This window comes from Bombina bombina, chromosome 5, assembly GCF_027579735.1.
Source record: "Bombina bombina isolate aBomBom1 chromosome 5, aBomBom1.pri, whole genome shotgun sequence".
Taxonomy (NCBI): Eukaryota; Metazoa; Chordata; class Amphibia; order Anura; family Bombinatoridae; genus Bombina; species Bombina bombina.
Window position 1 is genome coordinate 163,669,987 of NC_069503.1, and position 19,862 is coordinate 163,689,848.

General features: G+C 39.9%; 1 protein-coding gene across 1 annotated transcript in view; it reads right to left on the reverse strand.

The window, feature by feature from the left end:
- Nucleotides 1-19,862, reverse strand: part of CTDSPL (CTD small phosphatase like) — a 302,498-nt gene that overhangs the window by 71,277 nt on the left and 211,359 nt on the right. The window contains 1 exon segment of the mRNA XM_053713772.1: nucleotides 16,908-16,940. Coding sequence (XP_053569747.1) covers nucleotides 16,908-16,940 — 33 coding nt within the window.

The following is a 19,862-nucleotide window of genomic DNA, read 5'->3' on the forward strand; positions in this document are numbered from 1 at the left end:
GCAAATACACAATAAAATGGTAATGCAATAGCACTTACTTTAAAACTGAAATGAGCAGTAGAATATTTCCAGTTAAATTTCAAAGTTAATCCCACTTTCCATCCCTCTGTATCATGTGACAGAAATGCATATATGTATGTACTTATGCTTTTGCTTTATATGAATCAAACTTTTATTTTGACTTTAGTGGTCCTTTAAGTGGTGGGCCCCAAGGCAGAACATACAGTGATCTGAGATGTCATCGCAGAAAATGCAGCATGTCTGCAGAAAGAACAGGACACATGCAGGAACCGTTAGGGCTTGAACTTTGTAGTGCTGCTCCACATGAGACAGTTCTCTTCAAACAGAGCTGTGCTCTGGTTGCAGTGTATAAGTTTTTCTTAACACAGTGCATCCAGAGCAAAGTGCTGTTTGAAGTGAGCAGTCAAGTATGCAGCAGCAGCACATTGCTTGTTTACTGGCTCTCAGAGATTTTTTCAAACCCGCCCCCTAGCCTTTCCCAGTCTGCAAAGTTGTTTATTCTTATTTTAAAATGTCTTTTTTTGTATGCAGTTAATTTGCAATGAAATTATATTATAAAGCATTAAAATATGCTTTATTCTTCAGTTAACCAACACATTGCAGTTGAACTGGTGCCTTAGTGTAACTGTCTAATTTAAAATATAATTTTATTTAAAAATGACCTGCAGAAAAATTTTCACTAAAAAAAAATCTCATTGCAGAAAGTGAAGAAAAGTTCTGCCTCTGGGGTGGTGGGTATAATATTTAAGGTACCTGAAATTAATATTTTCTCTCAATATCCATCTAATTAGTTATCTAATTGTGTATCTATCCAACTGTATATCTATCTATCATTTTACCAACAGTATACAAAGCTAGAACCTTCTATAGAGAAAACTAAATAATTCTGAAACGGGTCACAAAAATGACACACACCCAAACAGATTTTTTGGGCAGACCTCCATGTGATATTACTTTTAGTATGTTATTGATCTGATGTATTTTGTGTGTTTAGTAAACAAATGCAGAGTAACACAATTCTGCCTATGCCTAGTCAGTACTAAAACTGCCTACATAAATAAATAGGCTGTGAAAAGACTCCCTACCAGTGTCCAATGAAGATCTTGCTAACCAATCCTACTTGCAAAGATGGAAAACCATTAATGTAGAAAAAACAAAGAACATGTGCATGGAAGAAATCTGCTTTGTCTAATAGATCAATAGAAGTTAGTGATAACGTCATTCTCCTTGTGCTTAAAACAAACTTTAATTGTTATAGTAATAAAAATCACACAAGGAAGTATATTTAATAGAAGACCACAAGCTCTGGCACAAAATATAAAAATTTATTGTATAAGACATATTTGTTTTTAAAATTGAAAGCAAGTGGTTTTAAGTCTTTATACAGTATTTATAGAATTATGGACAATAAAGCTTAAAAAAGTATTTAGCATACTTTCATGGCATTTTAAAAATAATTCATTGATAGGTTCAAAAACATAAATTATGCTTACCTGATAATTTAATTACCATCGAGGGGAGGAGAGTCCACAGCTTCATTCATTACTGTTCGGAATTAGGAACCTGGCCACTAGGAGGAGGCAAAGACACCCCAGCCAAAGGCTTAAATACCTCCCCCACCAGTCATTCTGCCAAGGAAATAAGGAACAGCAGGAGAAATATCAGGGTATAAATGGTGCCAGAACATAAATTAAATTTAGGTCCACCCATCGGAGATACGGGCGGGAGCCATGGACTCTCCTCCCCTCGATGGAAATGAAATTATCAGGTAAGCATCATTTAGGTTTTCTATCTAAAGGGGAGGCGAGTGCACTGCTTCATTCATTACTGTTGGGAACATATACCCAAGCTCTAGAGGACACTAAATGAAACTGGGAGGAAAAAGGCGGACCCTAATCTGACGGCACCACAGCCTGCAAAACCTCTCTCCCAGAAGCAAAAACGTCAAATTTGTCAAACTTAGTAAAAGTGTGTAAGGAGGACCAGGTAGCCACCTTACAAATTTGCTCCAGAGAGGCCTCATTCTTGAAGGCCCAAGAAGAAGCCACCGCTCTGGTTGAATGAGCCGTGATCCTCTGAGGAGTCTTATGTCCCGCTGTCTCATAGGCCAAGCTCCTCAACCAAAAGGACAGATTAGTAGAAGAGGCCTTCTGCCCCTTGCGCTTCCCTGAATACACCACAAAAAGAGATGTAGACTGTCTGAAATCCTTCGTAGCCTGAAGATAGAACTTCAGGGCACGAACCACTTCCAGATTATGAAGTAACCTCTCCTTAGAAGAGGAAGGGTTAGGACACAAAGAAAGAACCACTATTTCCTGATTGATGTTACGGTTAGACACCACCATGGTAAGAAACCCCAAACCAGTGTGAAGCAAAGCCTTATCTGCATGAAAAAAACAGATAAGGTGGGGCACATTGCAAGACAGCCAGTTCAGATACTCTGCGTGCCGATGCAATGGCTAACAGAAAAAGAACCCTTCAGGACAGAATCTTAATGTCAATGGAATGCATAGGTTTAAATGGAACCCTCTGCAAAACATTAAGAACCAACTTTAAGCTCCATGGGGGAGCAGGCTGTCTAAAGACAGGCCTGATTCTGGACAGAGCCTGAACAAAAGATTAGATGTCAGGGAGCTCAGCAAGTCTTTTATGTAACAAGACTGATAATGCCGAAATCTGTCCCTTTAAAAAACTAGCGGCAAGACCCTTCTCCAAACCGTCTTGGAGAAAGGACAGAATCCTGGATACCTTCATCTTATGCCAAAGATATCCATGCTTCTCACACATGACAAGTAAGTCCTCCACACCTTATGGTAGATGCGAAGAGTGACTGGCTTCCTTGCCTGACTGAGAGTATCAATCAAACTTGCAGAAAAGCCTCTCTTGGCCATGACGGTGCGTTCAATCTCCACGCAGCCAGCCTCAGAGAATCGAGATTTTGATGATAAAAAGGGGCCCTGTTCCAGCAGATCCCTGCGACAGGGTAACCTCCACGTCAGAGGATGACATCCCCACCAGATCCGCAAACCACGTCCTCCGCGGCCACAATGGAGCAATCAGAATGGCCTAAGTTCGCTCCTGTTTGATGCGTGCCACTACACAAGGTAGAAGTGGTAGAGGTAGAAAAATGTAAGCTAGGCTGAACCCCCAAGGCACGGCTAAGGCATCTATTAGCTCTGCCTGGGGATTGCTTGACCTCGACCCGTATCGGGGTAGCTTGCAATTGAGTCTGGACGCCATGAGGTCTATCTCCGGCGATCCCCACCTGATACAAATCTCTGCAAACACTTTGGGGTGAAGAGACCATTCCCCCGGATGGAAGGATTGTCTGCTGAAAAAAGTCTGCTTCCCAGTTGTCCACACCTGGAATGTGAATAGAAGAGAGCGAGCAGCTGTTGGACTCCGCCCACCCCAAGATCCGAGACACCTCCCTCATAGCTAGGGAGCTCCTCGTACCCCCCCTGGTGGTTGATGTAAGCCACCACATCGAGGTAATGTTGTTGGTCTGAAATCTGATTAAGTTGAACAACCCCAGAAGAGGCCATGCCTTCAGAGCATTGTAGATTGCTCAGAGTTCCAGAATATTTATCAGAAGGAGAGAATCCTCCCGGCGATCTTCAGCGCCTTAATCTTGTCCTGTATCTCGTCGATGGAAGTCTCCCCTCGACCATTTCACACAGGGATTTTTGCTCAGTCTTTACATTCTGCAGAATCTCACACGAATCAACTCATGTTGTTTCTTCAAAAACATGGTTGGAGGATCAATTTACCAAAGAGTTCCTTGATTCCTCAGACAAGGGTAACTAGAGGCATCGTATAATGCCTCAGAAATTTCCACAGGCGCAGACAACCCCTGGGCTGGGCCGCCATTATACGCCCTACGCTTGCGCTTAGCAGAACGTGGTAAGGCATGGATCACTTTCAATACCACCAATTGCAGTTGATCCGCAAAATTTGACGGCCAACTAATCTCTCCCACAGGAGTAATGGTTGGACCTTGGGGCGATGCATGTGCAATAGGAGATGGATGCAGGAAACGCACCTTGTAACTTTATTAAGGTATGTGGAACATAGTTGAGAAGGCTGATATACCAGAACCTCCTCACAATAAATAAAGGAATGAGACCTAGTTAAAGGGGGCGAGCCCTCTAACGCGTCCGAGTCCTCCATAGCTTGCGCTGTTATTAAGGACTAGATTAACTTAATAAATAGGCAACTTTATAACTTCCAATGGCTGGGGCACTCACCCCCTCCTATGACCCGGACTACAGAAACCACTTAGTCTCCTGCACCGCTGATCAACAGAGGAAGATAGCTACACCCGGTCACATGGAATGCCAAGCAGGAACTGCTCCTGCCTAAGGAGAAAACGCGCCAAAAAACAAGGCCCCCGCCATACTACCGTAAGTCACCTGAAAGTTCAACACATTGCCAGAGCCTCATCTCACACAACTCAGCAATGACACAAACAATATCATGTATAACCCCCCCCCTGTTCAATAATCCCCTTTCCAGGAATATTAATACTTGATTCTTTAAAGATAAAAGGCGTCAACGCTGTGATTGTGTCTTCCGTGTTATCATTATATAATAATGAAACTATCTTACCAGAATCTACGCCGTGGAACAGGAACACGGCCCTTCAAGTGTGACAGGTTAGTAGCCTTGCTCCTGACATGGACTTGAGTGCATAAAGCAGGCAGCGAAACTCGTCAACGCTGATTGCTTGTGGAGCTGTTAATATGAGTCGGGATGGTTTCGCAGAAAGACTCTCCCTGTATCTCCGGAAAAACTTTAGCCCAGGCTCTGAGAGGCTGACAGGACTACTTAAAACTCCAGTCCCATTCCAAAGACTACTACCCCCCATAAGAGACTACGCTGATCTTCTGCACTTCTCTGCCGTCCTCCTGTGACGAAATGCAAAGAATGACTGGGGGATGAGGGAGGTGGGAGAGGTATTTATGCCTTTGGCTGGGGTGTCTTTGCCTCCTCCTGGTGGCCAGGTTCCTAATTCCCAACAGTAATGAATGAAGCTGTGGACTCTCCTCCCCTTTAGATGGAATATGGACCAGAAAAAAATGAAAAGAATGAAAGGACAAATTCTTATCAGGGGTGGAAAAACATTAATATATCCGTTAAATAAAATAAAATTGAACCAGCAAAAACCACTGGTGTAACTGCTTAAAGGAACAGTCAAGTCCAAAAAAAACTTTCATGATTTAAATAGAGAATGTAATTTTAAACAACTTTCCAATTTTCTTTTATCACCAATTTTGCTTTGTTCTCTTGGTATCCTTAGTTGAAAGCTAAACCTAAGAGGTTCATATGCTAATGTCTTAGACCTTGAAAACTGCCTCTAATCTGAATGCATTTTGACCACTAGAGGGCATTAGTTCATGTGTTTCATATAGATAGCATTAAGCTCATGCACGTGAAGTTACCCTGGAGCGAGCACTGATTGGCTAAAATGCAAGTCTGTCAAATTAACTGAAATAAGGGGGCAGTTTGCAGAGGATTAGATACAAGGTAATCACAGAGGTAAAATTTGTATTTCTATAACAGTGTTGGTTATGCAAAACTGGGGAAGGGGTAATAAAGGGATTATCTTTCTTTTTAAACAACAACAGATACATACTGCCTATAAAGACAATTTAAGTTTGATATACATTTTAAAGGCTGACTCAATCCACCTATCCATAATACTTTTGAAGGCGTAATCTATCTTTAATGGAAAAGCAACTTAACTTGGATAAGGTAGAAATAGGTTAATTTATGAGAAAATTGATAGTCTATGGTAACAAGGGGGCTACAGTACTGAGCAGTACACATTTACATACATTCAAAAACTACAGGGAAAGGCTGTAAAAAAAAAACTTTTCAAACCTTGAAGAGTTACATTTTATTTTAGACTCCTCCATAAAAGCTAGTGAAGTACATGTCATAATTTTTGTGGCATGACCTGGAAAACTAGTACTCAATTTTCCCCTTTAAATACCAAAATATCAAACACGGATACACTTATCTGAACTGCAGAAGAGGCAGAGAATACTATGTGATTGAGCCAAGGCAAAGGGGAGCTGCAGGGAACAGTTTTAAAGAATGGCAAAAACATAATTTATTAAGAATTTACCTGATAAATTCATTTCTTTCATATTAGCAAGAGTCCAAGCTAGTGACGTATGGGATATACATTCCTACCAGGAGGGGCAAAGTTTCCCAAACCTCAAAATGCCTATAAATACACCCCTCACCACACCCACAATTCAGTTTAACGAAAAGCCAAGAAGTGGGGTGATAAGAAAGGAGCGAAAGCATCAAAAATAAGGAATTGGAATAATTGTGCTTTATACAAAAAAATCATAATCACAACAAAAAAGGGTGGGCCTCATGGACTCTTGCTAATATGAAAGAAATGAATTTATCAGGTAAGTTCTTACATAAATTATGTTTTCTTTCATGTAATTAGCAAGAGTCCATGAGCTAGTGACGTATGGGATAGCAGATACCAAGATGTGTAACTTCCACACAAGACTCACTAGAGAGGGAGGGATAAAATAAAGACAGCCAATTCCGCTGAAAAAATAATCCACAACCCAAATCAAAAAGTTTTAATCTTATAATGAAAAAAACTGAAATTATAAGCAGAAGAATGAAACTGAAACAGCTGCCTGAAGAACTTTTCTACCAAAAACTGCTTCAGAAGAAGAAAACGCATCAAAATGGTAGAATTTAGTAAAAGTATGCAAAGAAGACCAAGTTGCTGGCAGAAGCCTTCTGACCTTTCCTAGAACCAGAAAAGATAACAAAAAGTCTTTCTGAAATCTTTAGTAGCTTCAACATAATATTTCAAAGCTCTTACTACATCCAAACAATGTAAAGATCTCTCCAGAAAATTCTTAGGATTAAGACACAATGAAGGGACAACAATTTCTCTACTAATGTTGTTAGAATTCACAACCTTAGGTAAAAAATTAAATGAAGTCCGCAACACCGCCTTATCCTGATGAAAAATCAGAAAAGGAGATTCACAAGAAAGAGCAGATAACTCAGAAACTCTTCTAGCAGACGAGATGGCCAAAAGGAACAAAACTTTCCAGGAAAGTAATTTAATATCCAGAGAATGCATAGGTTCAAACGGAGGAGCCTGTAAAGCCCTCAGAACCAAATTGAGACTCCAAGGAGGAGAGATTGACTTAATGACAGGCTTGATACGAACCAAAGCCTGTACAAAACAATGAATATCAGGATGATTAGCATTCTTTCTATGAAAAAGAACCGAAAGAGCAGAGATTTGACCTTTCAAGGAACTTGCAGACAAACCCTTATCCAAACCATCTTGAAGAAATTGTAAAATTCTAGGAATTCTAAAAGAATGCCAAGAGAATTTATGGGAAGAACACCAAGAAATGTAAGTCTTCCAGACTCGGTAATAGATCTTTCTAGACACAGATTTACGAGCCTGTAACATAGTATTAATCACTGAGTCAGAGAAACCTCTATGACTAAGTATTAAGCGTTCAATCTCCATACCTTCAAATTTAATGATTTGAGATCCTGATGGAAAAATGTGCCTTGAGACAGAAGGTCTGGCCTTAACGGAAGTGTCCAAGGTTGGCAACTTGCCATCCGAACGAGATCCGCATACCAAAACCTGTATGGCCATGCTGGAGCCACCAGCTGTACAAACGAACGCTCCATTAGGATTTTGGAAATCACTCTTGGAAGAAGAACTAGAGGCAGAAAGATATAAGCAGGTTGATAATTTCAAGGAAGTGACAACGCGTCCACTGCTTCCGCCTGAGGATCCCTGGATCTGGACAGATACCTGGGAAGTTTCTTGTTTAGATGAGAGGCCATCAGATCTATTTCTGGAAGCCCCCAGATTTGAACAATCTGAAGAAATACCTCTGGGTGAAGAGACCATTCGCCCGGATGTAACGTCTGGCGACTGAGATAATCCGCTTCCCAATTGTCTATACCTGGGATGTGAACCGCAGAAATTAGACAAGAGCTGGATTCCGCCCATACAAGTATCCGAGATACTTCTTTCATAGCCTGAGGACTGTGAGTCCCCCTTGATGATTGACATATGCCACGGTTGTGACATTGTCTGTCTGAAAACAAATAAACGGTTCTCTCTTCAGAAGAGGCCAGAACTGAAGAGCTCTGAAAATCACACGGAGTTCCAAAATATTGATTGGTAATCTCGCCTCCTGAGATACCCAAACCCCATGCGCTGTCAGAGATCCCCATACAGCTCCCCAACCTAAAAGACTCGCATCTGTAGAGATCACAGTCCAGGTTGGACGAACAAAAGAGGCCCCTTGAACTAAACGATGGTGATCTAACCAACAAATCAGAGAAGATCGAACATTGGGATTTAAGGATACTAATTGTGATATCTTTGTATAATCCCTGCACCATTGGCTCAGCATACAAAGCTGAAGAGATCTCATGTGAAAACGAGAAAAAGGGATTGCATCCGATGCAGCAGTCATGAGACCTAAAATTTCCATGCACAAAGCTACCGAAGGGAAAGATTGAGACTGAAGGTTTTGACAAGCTGAAACCAATTTCAGACGTCTCTTTTCTGTTAGAGACAAAGTCATGGACACTGAATCTATTTGGAAACCCAAAAAGGTTACCCTTGTCTGAGGAATCAAGGAACTCTTTGGTAAATTGATCCTCCAACCATGTTTTTGAAGAAACAACATGAGTTGATTCGTGTGAGATTCTGCAGAATGTAAAGACTGAGCAAGTACCAAGATATCGTCCAAATAAGGAAACACCGCAATACCCTGCCCCCTTATTACAGAAAGAAGGGCACCGAGAACCTTTGAAAAGATCCTTGGAGCTGTTGCTAGGCGAAAAGGAAGAGCAACAAACTGGTAATGCTTGTCTAGAAAAGAGAATCTCAGGAACTGATAATGGTCCGGATGAATTGGAATATGAAGATATGTCTATTGTAGACATATAATGCCCTTACTGAACAAAAGGCAGAATAGTCCTTATAGTCACCATCTTGAATGTTGGTATCCTTACATAACGATTCAATATTTTTAGATCCAGAACTGGTCTGAAAGAATTCTCTTTCTTTGGAACAATGAACAAATTTGAATAAAACCCCAGGCCCTGTTCCAGAACTGGAACAGGCACAATTACCCCAGCTGACTCCAGATCTGAAACACATTTCAGAAACGCTTGAGCCTTTACTGGGTTTACTGTAATGCGTGAAAGAAAGAATCTTCTCACAGGTGGTCTTACCTTGAAACCTATTCTGTACCCTTGTGAAACAATGTTCTGAATCCAAAGACTTTGAATCGAATTGATCCAAACATCTTTGAAAAAACATAATTTATGTAAGAACTTACCTGATAAATTCATTTCTTTCATATTAGCAAGAGTCCATGAGCTAGTGACGTATGGGATATACATTCCTACCAGGAGGGGCAAAGTTTCCAAAACCTCAAAATGCCTATAAATACACCCCTCACCACACCCACAATTCAGTTTAACGAATAGCCAAGAAGTGGGGTGATAAGAAAGGAGCGAAAGCATAAAAAATAAGGAATTGGAATAATTGTGCTTTATACAAAAAAATCATAACCACCACAAAAAAGGGTGGGCATTATGGAATCTTGCTAATATGAAAGAAATGAATTTATCAGGTAAGCTCTTACATAAATTATGTTTTCTTTCATGTAATTAGCAAGAGTCAATGAGCTAGTGACGTATGGGATAATAAATACCCAAGATGTGGAACTTCCACGCAAGAGTCACTAGAGAGGGAGGGATAAAATAAAGACAGCCAATTCCGCTGAAAAATAATAATAATCCACAACCCAAAACAAAAGTTTTAATCTCAATAATGAAAAAAACTATAATTATAAGCAGAAGAATCAAACTGAAACAGCTGCCTGAAGTACTTTTCTACCAAAAACTGCTTCAGAAGAAGAAAACACATGAAAATGGTAGAATTTAGTAAAAGTATGCAAAGAAGACCAAGTTGCTGCTTTGCAAATCTGATCAACAGAAGCTTCATTCTTAAACGCCCAGGAAGTAGAAACTGACCTAGTAGAATGAGCCGTAATTCTTTGAGGCGGGGATTTACCCGACTCTACATAAGCATGATGAATCAAAGACTTTATCCAAGACGCCAAAGAAATGGCGGAGGCCTTCTGACCTTTTCTAGACCCAGAAAAGATAACAAATAGACTAGAAGTCTTTCTAAAATCTTTAGTAGCTTCAACATAATATTTCAAAGCTCTTACTACATCCAAAGAATGTAAAGATCTCTCCTTTGAATTCTTAGGATTAGGACACAATGAAGGAACAACAATTTCTCTACTAATGTTGTTAGAATTCACAACCTTAGGGAAAAATTTAAATGAAGTCCGCAACACTGCCTTATCCTGATGAAAAATCAGAAAAGGAGATTCACAAGAAAGAGTAGATAACTCAGAAACTCTTCTAGCAGAAGAGATGGCCAAAAGGAACAGAACTTTCCAAGAAAGTAATTTAATGTCCAGAGAATGCATAGGTTTAAACGGAGGAGCTTGTAAAGCCCTCAGAACCAAATTAAGACTCCAAGGAGGAGAGATTGACTTAATGACAGGTTTGATACGAACCAAAGCCTGTACAAAACAATGAATATCAGGAAGAATAGCAATCTTTCTATGAAAAAGAACAGAAAGAGCAGAGATTTGTCCTTTCAAGGAACTTGCAGACAAACCTTTATCCAAACCATCCTGAAAAAACTGTAAAATTCTAGGAATTCTGAAAGAATGCTAGGAGAATTTATGAGAAGAACACCAAGAAATGTAAGTTTTCCAGACTCGATAATAAATCTTCCTAGACACAGATTTACGAGCCTGTAACATAGTATTAATTACTGAGTCAGAGAAACCTCTATGACTAAGAATCAAGCGTTCAATTTCCATACCTTCAAATTTAATGATTTGAGATCCTGATGGAAAAAAGGGCCTTGAGATAGAAGGTCTGGTCTTAACGGAAGAGTCCAAGGTTGGCAACTGGCCATCCGAATGAGATCCGCATACCAAAACCGGTGAGGCCATGCTGGAGCCACCAGCAGCACAAACGAACGTTCCATTAGAATTTTGGAAATCACTTTTGGAAGAAGAACTAGAGGCGGAAAGATATAGGCAGGATGATAATTCCAAGGAAGCGACAACGCGTCCACTGCCTCCACCTGAGGGTCCCTGGATCTGGACAGATACCCGGGAAGTTTCTTGTTTAGATGAGAGGCCATCAGATCTATTTCTGGAAGTCCCCAGATTTGAACAATCTGAAGAAATACCTCTGGGTGAAGGGACCATTCGCCCGGATGTAACGTCTGGCGACTGAGATAATCCGCTTCCCAATTGTCTACACCTGGGATGTGAACCACAGAGATTAGACAGGAGCTGGATTCCGCACATACAAGTATCCGAGATACTTCTTTCATAGCCTGAGGATTCTCTCTTCAGAAGAGGCTAGAACTGAAGAGCTCTGAATATCGCACGGAGTTCCAAAATGTTGATTGGTAATCTCGCCTCCTGAGATTCCCAAACCCCCTGCGCTGTCAGAGATCCCCATACAGCTCCCCAACCTGACAGACTCGCATCTGATGAGATCACAGTGCAGGTTGGATGAACAAAAGAAGCCCCTTTGACTTAACGATGGTGATCTATCCACCAAGTCAGAGAGTGTCATACATTGGGATTTAAGGATATTAATTGTGATATCTTTGTATAATCCCTGCACCACTGGTTCAGCATACAAAGCTGAAGAGGTCGCATGTGAAAAAGAGCAAAGGGGATCGCATCCGATGCAGCAGTCATGAGACCTAGAATTTCCATGCACAAAGCTACCGAAGGGAATGATTGAGACTGAAGGTTTCGACAGGCTGAAACCAATTTCAGACGTCTCTTTTCTGTTAGAGACAAGGTCATGGACACTGAATCTATTTGAAAACCCAAAAAGGTTACCCTTGTCTGAGGAATCAACAAACTCTTTGGTAAATTGATCCTCCAACCATGTCTTTGAAGAAACAACACAAGTTGATTCGTGTGAGATTCTGCAGAATGTAAAGATTGAGCAAGTACCAAGATATCATCCAAATAAGGAAATACCGCAATACCCTGTTCTCTGATTACAGAGAGAAGGGCACCGAGAACCTTTGAAAAGATCCTTGGAGCTGTTGCTAGGCCAAACGGAAGGGACACAAATTGGTAATGCTTGTCTAGAAAAGAGAATCTCAGAAACTGAAAGTGATCTGGATGAATCGGAATATGAAGATATGCATCCTGTAAATCTATTGTGGACATATAATGCCCTTGCTGAACAAAAGGCAGAATAGTCCTTATAGTTACCATTTTGAATGTTGGTATTCTTACATAACGATTCAATATCTTTAGATCCAGAACTGGTCTGAAGGAATTCTCCTTCTTTGGTACAATGAATAGATTTGAGTAAAACCCCAGACCCTGTTCCAGAACTGGAACTGGCACAATTACTCCAGCCAACTCTAGATCTGAAACACATTTCAGAAATGCCTGAGCCTTCACTGGGTTTATTGGAATGCGAGAGAGAAAAAATCTCTTTGCAGGCGGCCTTACCTTGAAACCTATTCTGTACCCTTGTGAAACAATGTTCTGAATCGAATTGATCCAAATGTCTTTGAAAAATCGTAACCTGTCCCCTACCAGCTGTGCTGGAATGAGGGCCGCACCTTCATGTGGACTTCAAATGACAAAAAAAAATTTTGCGCCAAAAAAGTCCGCGCCAAGAATGCCTAACAGCCCACAGGGGAAAAAAGTCAATTTGAAAAAAATTTTAAGGTAAGAAAAAAATTGATTATTCATATGCATTAACCCAAATAATGAAACGGACTTGTCTGAAATAAGGAATATTGATCATCCTGAATCAAGGCAAATATAAGTTTAAAGACATATATTTAGAACTTATATATATATATATATATATATATATATATATATATATATAGTGCCCAACCATAGCTTAGAGTGTCACAAAAAATAAGACTTACTTACCCCAGGACACTCATCTACATATAGTAGATAGCCAAACCAGTACTAAAACGAGAATCAGTAGAGGTAATGGTATATAAGAGTATATCGTCGATCTGAAAAGGGAGGTAAGAGATGAATCTCTACGACCGATAACAGAGAACCTATGAAATAGATCCCGTAGAAGGAGACCATTGAATTTAAATAGGCAATACTCTCTTCACATCCCTCTGACATTCACTGCACTCTGAGAGGAAAACCGGGCTCCAGCCTGCTGCGAAGCGCATATCAACGTAGAATCTAGCACAAACTTACTTCACCACCTCCACGGGAGGCAAAGTTTGTAAAACTGAATTGTGGGTGTGGTGAGGGGTGTATTTATAGGCATTTTGAGGTTTGGGAAACTTTGCCCCGCCTGGTAGGAATGTATATCCCATACGTCACTAGCTCATGGACTCTTGCTAATTACATGAAAGAAATCGTAACCTGCCCCCTACCAGCTGTGCTGGAATGACGGCCGCACCTTCATGCAGATTTGGGAGCTGGTTTTGACTTTCTAAAAGGCTTGGATTTATTCCAGACTGGAGAAGGTTTCCAAACGGAAACTGTTCCTTTAGAGGAAGGGTCAGGCTTTGTTCCTTATTCTGACGAAAGGAACGAAAACGATTAACAGACCTATATTTACCCTTAGATTTTTTATCCTGAGGTAAAGAGGCTCCCTTCCCCCCAGTAACAGTTGAAATTATTGAGTCTAACTGAGAACCAAATAATTTATTACCTTGGAAAGAAAGAGAAAGCAAAGTTGAATTAGAAGTCATATCTGCATTCCAAGACTTAAGCCATAAAGCTCTTCTGGCTAAAATAGCTAAAGACATATACCTGACATCAATTCTAATGATATCGAAAATGGCATCACAAATAAAGTTATTAGCATGTTGAAGGAGTTTAACAATGCTATAAGCATTATGGTCTGACACTTGTTGAGCTTCCAACCAGAAAGTTGAAGCTGCAGCAACATCAGCCAAAGAAATAGCAGGTCTAAGAAGATTACCTGAACATAAATAAGCCTTCCTTAGAAAGGATTCAAGCTTCCTATCTAAAGGATCCTTAAACAAAGTACTATCTGCCGTAGGAATAGTAGTACGTTTAGCAAGAGTAGAGATAGCCCCATCAACTTTGGGGATTTTTTCCCAAAACTCTAATCTATCAGATGGCAAAGGGTACAATTTCTTAAACCTTGGAGAAGGAGTAAATGAAGTACCCAGACTATTCCATTCCCTAGAAATTACTTCTGAAATAGCATCATGAACTGGAAAAACTTCTGGAATAACTACATGAGGTTTAAAAACTGAATTTAAACGCTTAGTAGTTTTAATATCAAGAGGACTAGACTCCTCCATATCTAATGCAATCAACACTTCTTTAAGTAAAGAACGAATAAACTCCATCTTAAACAAATATGAAGATTTATCAGTGTCAATATCTGAGGTAGAATCTTCTGAACCAGATAGATCCTCATCAGAAATAGATAAGTCAGAATGATGGCGGTCATTTAAAAATTAATCTGAAATATGTGAAGTTTTAAAAGACCTCTTACGTTTACTAGAAGGAGGAATAACAGACAGAGCCTTCCAAATAGAATTAGAAACAAATTCTTTAACATTAACAGGAACATCCTGAACATTAGATGTTGAAGGAACAACAACAGGTAATGGATTATTACTAATGGAAATATTATCAGCATTGGATAGCTTATCATAATAGCTAACACAAACTACAGCCGGAGGAACAGTTACCAAAACTGTACAACAAATGCACTTAGCTTTGGTAGAACCGACATCAGGCAGCGCTTTTCCAGAAGTAGATTCTGATCCAGGGTCAGGTAGTGACATCTTGCAATATGTAAAAGAAAAAACAACATATAAAGCAAAATGATCAAATTCCTTAAATGGCAGTTTCAGGAATGGGAAAAAATGCAAAATGAAACAAGCCTCTAGAAAACCAGAAGCAACTAAAAAGTGAGACTGAAATAACGTGAAAAAAACTGGCGCCAAGTATGACACCCACATTTTTGGCGCCAAGTATAACGCCCACATATTTTGGCGCCAAGAATGACGCCCATATTTTTTGGCGCCAAAAAAACGTCCGCAATACACATACGTCAAAAAAATGACGCAATTACATGAAAACTTCCGGCGCCAAATAGGACGCTGGATATGATGAAATTTTTGCGCCAAAAAAGTCTCGCGACAAAAATGACGCAATAAATTGAAGCTTTTTCTGCACCCGCGAGCCTAACCGCTCGCAGTTTTGAAAAAAGTCAATTGAAAATTTTAAGGTAAGAAAAATAAAATTTATATGCATTTTCCCAAAAAAAATGAAACTGACAGTCTGAATGAAGGAATACTGATTATCCTGAATCATGGCAAATATAAGTTTAAACACATATATTTAGAACTTTACATATAAAGTGCCCAACCATAGCTTTGAGTGTCAAATAGAAATAAGACTTACTTACCCTAAGACACTCATCTACATATAGTAGATAGCCAAACCAGTACTGAAACGAGAATCAGTAGAGGTAATGGTATATAAGAGTATATTGTCGATCTGAAAAGGGAGGTAGGAAAAGAAATCTCTACGACCGATAACAGAGAACCTATGAAATAGATCCCCTAGAGGAAAACCATGGTATTCAAATAGGCAATACTCTCTTCACATCCCTCTGACATTCACTGCACTCTGAGAGGAAAATCAGGCTTCAGCCTGCTGCGAAGCGCATATCAACGTAGAATCTAGCACAAACTTACTTCACCACCTCCATGGGAGGCAAAGTTTGTAAAACTGAATTGTGGGTGTGGTGAGGGGTATATTTATAGGCATTTTGAGGTTTGGGAAACTTTGCCCCTCCTGGTAGGAATGTATATCCCATATGTCACTAGCTTATGGACTCTTGCTAATTACATGAAATAAACCTATAAGACCTGTAGTTTCAGGAGGACATCTTTGCATGCAAACACTGCTCTTTAACTTTTACAGTACCAGTCTTGGTTCAACAGCTGTAGAAGATAATATTCCTGAAGCACAGCAATAAATAAATAAATATAAAACTCTAAAGTGTTCAACAGTAAACCCAGTGCACGGAATAAAAGTGACTGACCACAGCTGTAACAAAAATCTGAAAGATGTTCATGCAAGTAAAGTGATAATAAACTGGGATAACCTATAAGAGGAAGACTTATCTGTTTACATTACTGGGGCAAACTCAGCTGTACTTTTATGTTCTAGGAAACCTGTATGATGCGACCTAAAAGGTTGCAGAGGCAAAAGCAATTAGTACAAAGATACACTACAATCTGATTTCCTCATCTGTGTGTGTATTAGACTGTGCGTCAAGTGAGATGTTCCCACCTACTTCTAGAGGCTAGTCACCCCCAGTTTCCTGAATAAGATATCACAAGAGTTTGAGAAAGAAAAATATGAGTGCAAAACTTTCAAGATAAAGATTTTATCATTTAACTGAACTTGTTGACCCATCAGATTTTTAGAAAACAAACTGCAATATATACAAAATGGCAAATTTCATCAGTAACTTGATACAACAAAACAATCTAATGTTAAAATATCCTTGACTAAATATTTGTGCCACAGCAATTCTGTTTAACCTACTTATACACTAAGTTTAAAACTCGTTGCATGACTCCAAGCTGGACAATAAATGAATAACTGAAAAAAAAATGTTTAACAAAAATGGATAATAGTTGTGAACGATGAAAAGAAAATGACAAAATTAAAAAAGAAATTAAATGAATATGCAATAATAATGTGGTAAAAAAAGAATGAAAAACAAATACATACACTTGATATGGGAATGATTTGCGCCTGATCGCCCTAAAAGAAAGAACAAAAGGAATCCTTTCAAAAACTTATTTAGCGTGTTCTGTTTCTATATATAAAAACAAAACAAAAAAACACCCCACAGTATTATAATGATAATGGCTGAACAATAATTTCCACTATGGCGTCACAGTTCCAGGGCACTAATGCAGATGATCTAATTTTTGTGTAATCAGTTGTTACTTCTGCACTTCCAAAAAAAAAAAAAAGATAGGAGTAAGGAAGAGGCCTGGAATATACAGCCTCAGTATAAAGTGCATACTTGTTCTCAGACAAAATAAATAGGCACTAAACATGCACAGGAGCGCCTTAAAATAAAATTAGAAATGTGAAGCATAACGCAATAAAAGAATACTACATGCAAAATACAGTATATATATTTTAAAAAAAAAAAAAAAAGGAGGCCAGACAGGAAGTGGCACTTAAATTAATGTAGCACTTTTTAATATTTGATTGAAGAAAATTAAAACGGCACCACTTCCACCAGCACTTTCCAAAATATAATCACTCCAGTATCAGCTCTGCAAAAATATCACTATAATTACCAAATCTAGACATAAATAAAAATCATCTCTCTCTCATGACTGTGCCAAGAGTGGAGATAGTTTTTTTTTAAATATTTTTTATTGAAGTTTCAAACAGCAAAATTAATACATAGAACAACATTTGCCCATACATAAAGTTAACAGTAGAGTACAAAACAAAATATTGTGACACACAATTTAGCTATGTGGCTGGTAGGGGGGTAACTGTTCTGGGCGTCGAGTTGAGTCACAAATTTTAGGGCCCATATAGATAACTGTAATGGTGTTAGTAGAAAACGACCAGCTTTAAAAAGAGAAAACCTAAGTTGTGTCTAAAGAGTTGTCAAATATAAGCTTGGGCGGGTTGAGGTGAGACTTCATTTTATGTTTTAATAATGGAGGACTGAGGTCTGAACCCCACACTTATAACATGAATAGAGTTGGAATTTCTACAGTGTTGTGGGGATCAGGATGTAGAATGGCTACAGACAGGCCGTGGTGAGCAGGAAAGAAGAGGGATTGCAGTGGGCAAGAGCCACTCGAATTATGAGGGGGAGGGGAGGGGGAGGAGAAAGAAGGGAGGGCGGAGCCAACCTTGACAGGGCGTATTTATAAAACTGTGTGTGCTATAAACGTATAGGGAGTAACAACTAAACAGAGCTATGGGATTTATCTTATGAGTTATGTGTATCTGTGAAGTAAGGTTAAATATAGCAATGAAAGCTGGAGGAGGGGTCAAAGGGTTCTATTTGTATCCTGGGGGGGTTTATGGAGCAGAGCATAGGACATGGGTATTGATATTGATATGGGGGCGCTAACTCTGGTTTACTAGTCTAGAGAAGAATGTTTCTGTTGTTATTTCATAGACTATGTGAAGGGGGAGGAGGGTTACAGTATGATCCTAAGGTCGGTAGGAGGGGTCTAGTAGTTAGAATACTTAATATGAGTCCTATATAGGGGGTTCCCCATGTGTACATTCTAAGACCTAGAGATTAGAATCTTAATTTTGTATGAGACACTAGTACTTTAACACGTATGCTTTTAACCAAGTTTAGGTAATTATACAGTACTCCTCATCTAGGGACAATACTATAGAAGTATACATGCAAACTGTCAATGCCTACAATAGTTAGGAAAAACACCCCAGAGAGAGAAAGTTATCAAAGCTAAATAGTCCGTCAGATATGGACAAGACAAGGGTAGCAATGTGTGACAAATCCTATCTTGCCTGCAATTTTCAGGGATAGCTTTCTTGGTGAGTGCCAATGCCTTAACCACATTCTTTATCTCAAGCTAGAAGTAACAAGGAGGTATGACCATATGACTGAAAATTTAACTGGCCTCCAATAAATAAGAAGCCCCTTTTATACAGTAAATTCCTTCATGAATATCCTATAATTCCCCATTACCTTTCAAAAGAAAAATAATAAAGCATTGAAAAGTGAAACAACATAAATTACATAACTATTAAACACATGCTTATATGCTAAAAGAACCTTAAAATAAGCTGCTGTGAAAACTGCTATCACCCAATGTCCACCTCACGTCTAAAGAAAAACATTTGAGAAGACAAAGAAGGTGTTAGTGGGTGCATCAAATGAAACAATACAGGAGTCAATCTAGTGTTAGAGAGCTCCGCATCAGTGAATACTATGATAGATTAGCCTACTCCCAACCGACCGTGGTCTTGTGAATGTTCCGTTTCCAGGGTCTTGGCCTGGATGTCACCAGAGATTCTGCAGGCTGTCATAGTGGCGAGGTTTAGGACTCGACACAGAGAGCGCACATGGGAATTATCTTTAGTATAGCCATTTTGAAGATCAGCAAGAGGGAACAGATCTTTGGGATCTAACTGGCCAGGATGTCCAGGCTTGTCGCTGTATAAGAGGTGCACAAGATAGGAGATACCCTGCACACCGCTGGGCTGTATCGTGGGCCTGAGACAGAGTCCCCCACTGTGATCCGGACGTCGGACCCTCCTATCATTGTCGGTCTCCTCCGAAGGCAAAAAAGGATACATGTCTACTATGGGCCCGAGGTCAGGAGGAGTAACTTCAGAAGCGTGGGGTGTAGCTGCGCCTACCCCGACCCCCATCCCGACCGGCCGCACCGGAACAGGAGCCGGGAAAGCCGCAGTGGGATGAAGAGTGACGCCAGTTCGCTGCATTGATGTATAAGAGCTTTGACTGGCCAGACCGGCCATCTTGTCCTGTCGACTCGGGCAGTGAACCCACGTGGAAAAGTTATTTAGAGCCCCTTCTAGAGGAGCAAGAGAGTCCTCCTGTGAAAGCGATAAGCTTAGGGAAAGGATGTGGAACTGGGCGTCCATGCGGCGTCCAAGTGCGGCCAATGCAGCCATTAGTACAGAGTCCATTCTCTTAGTTTAATGTGG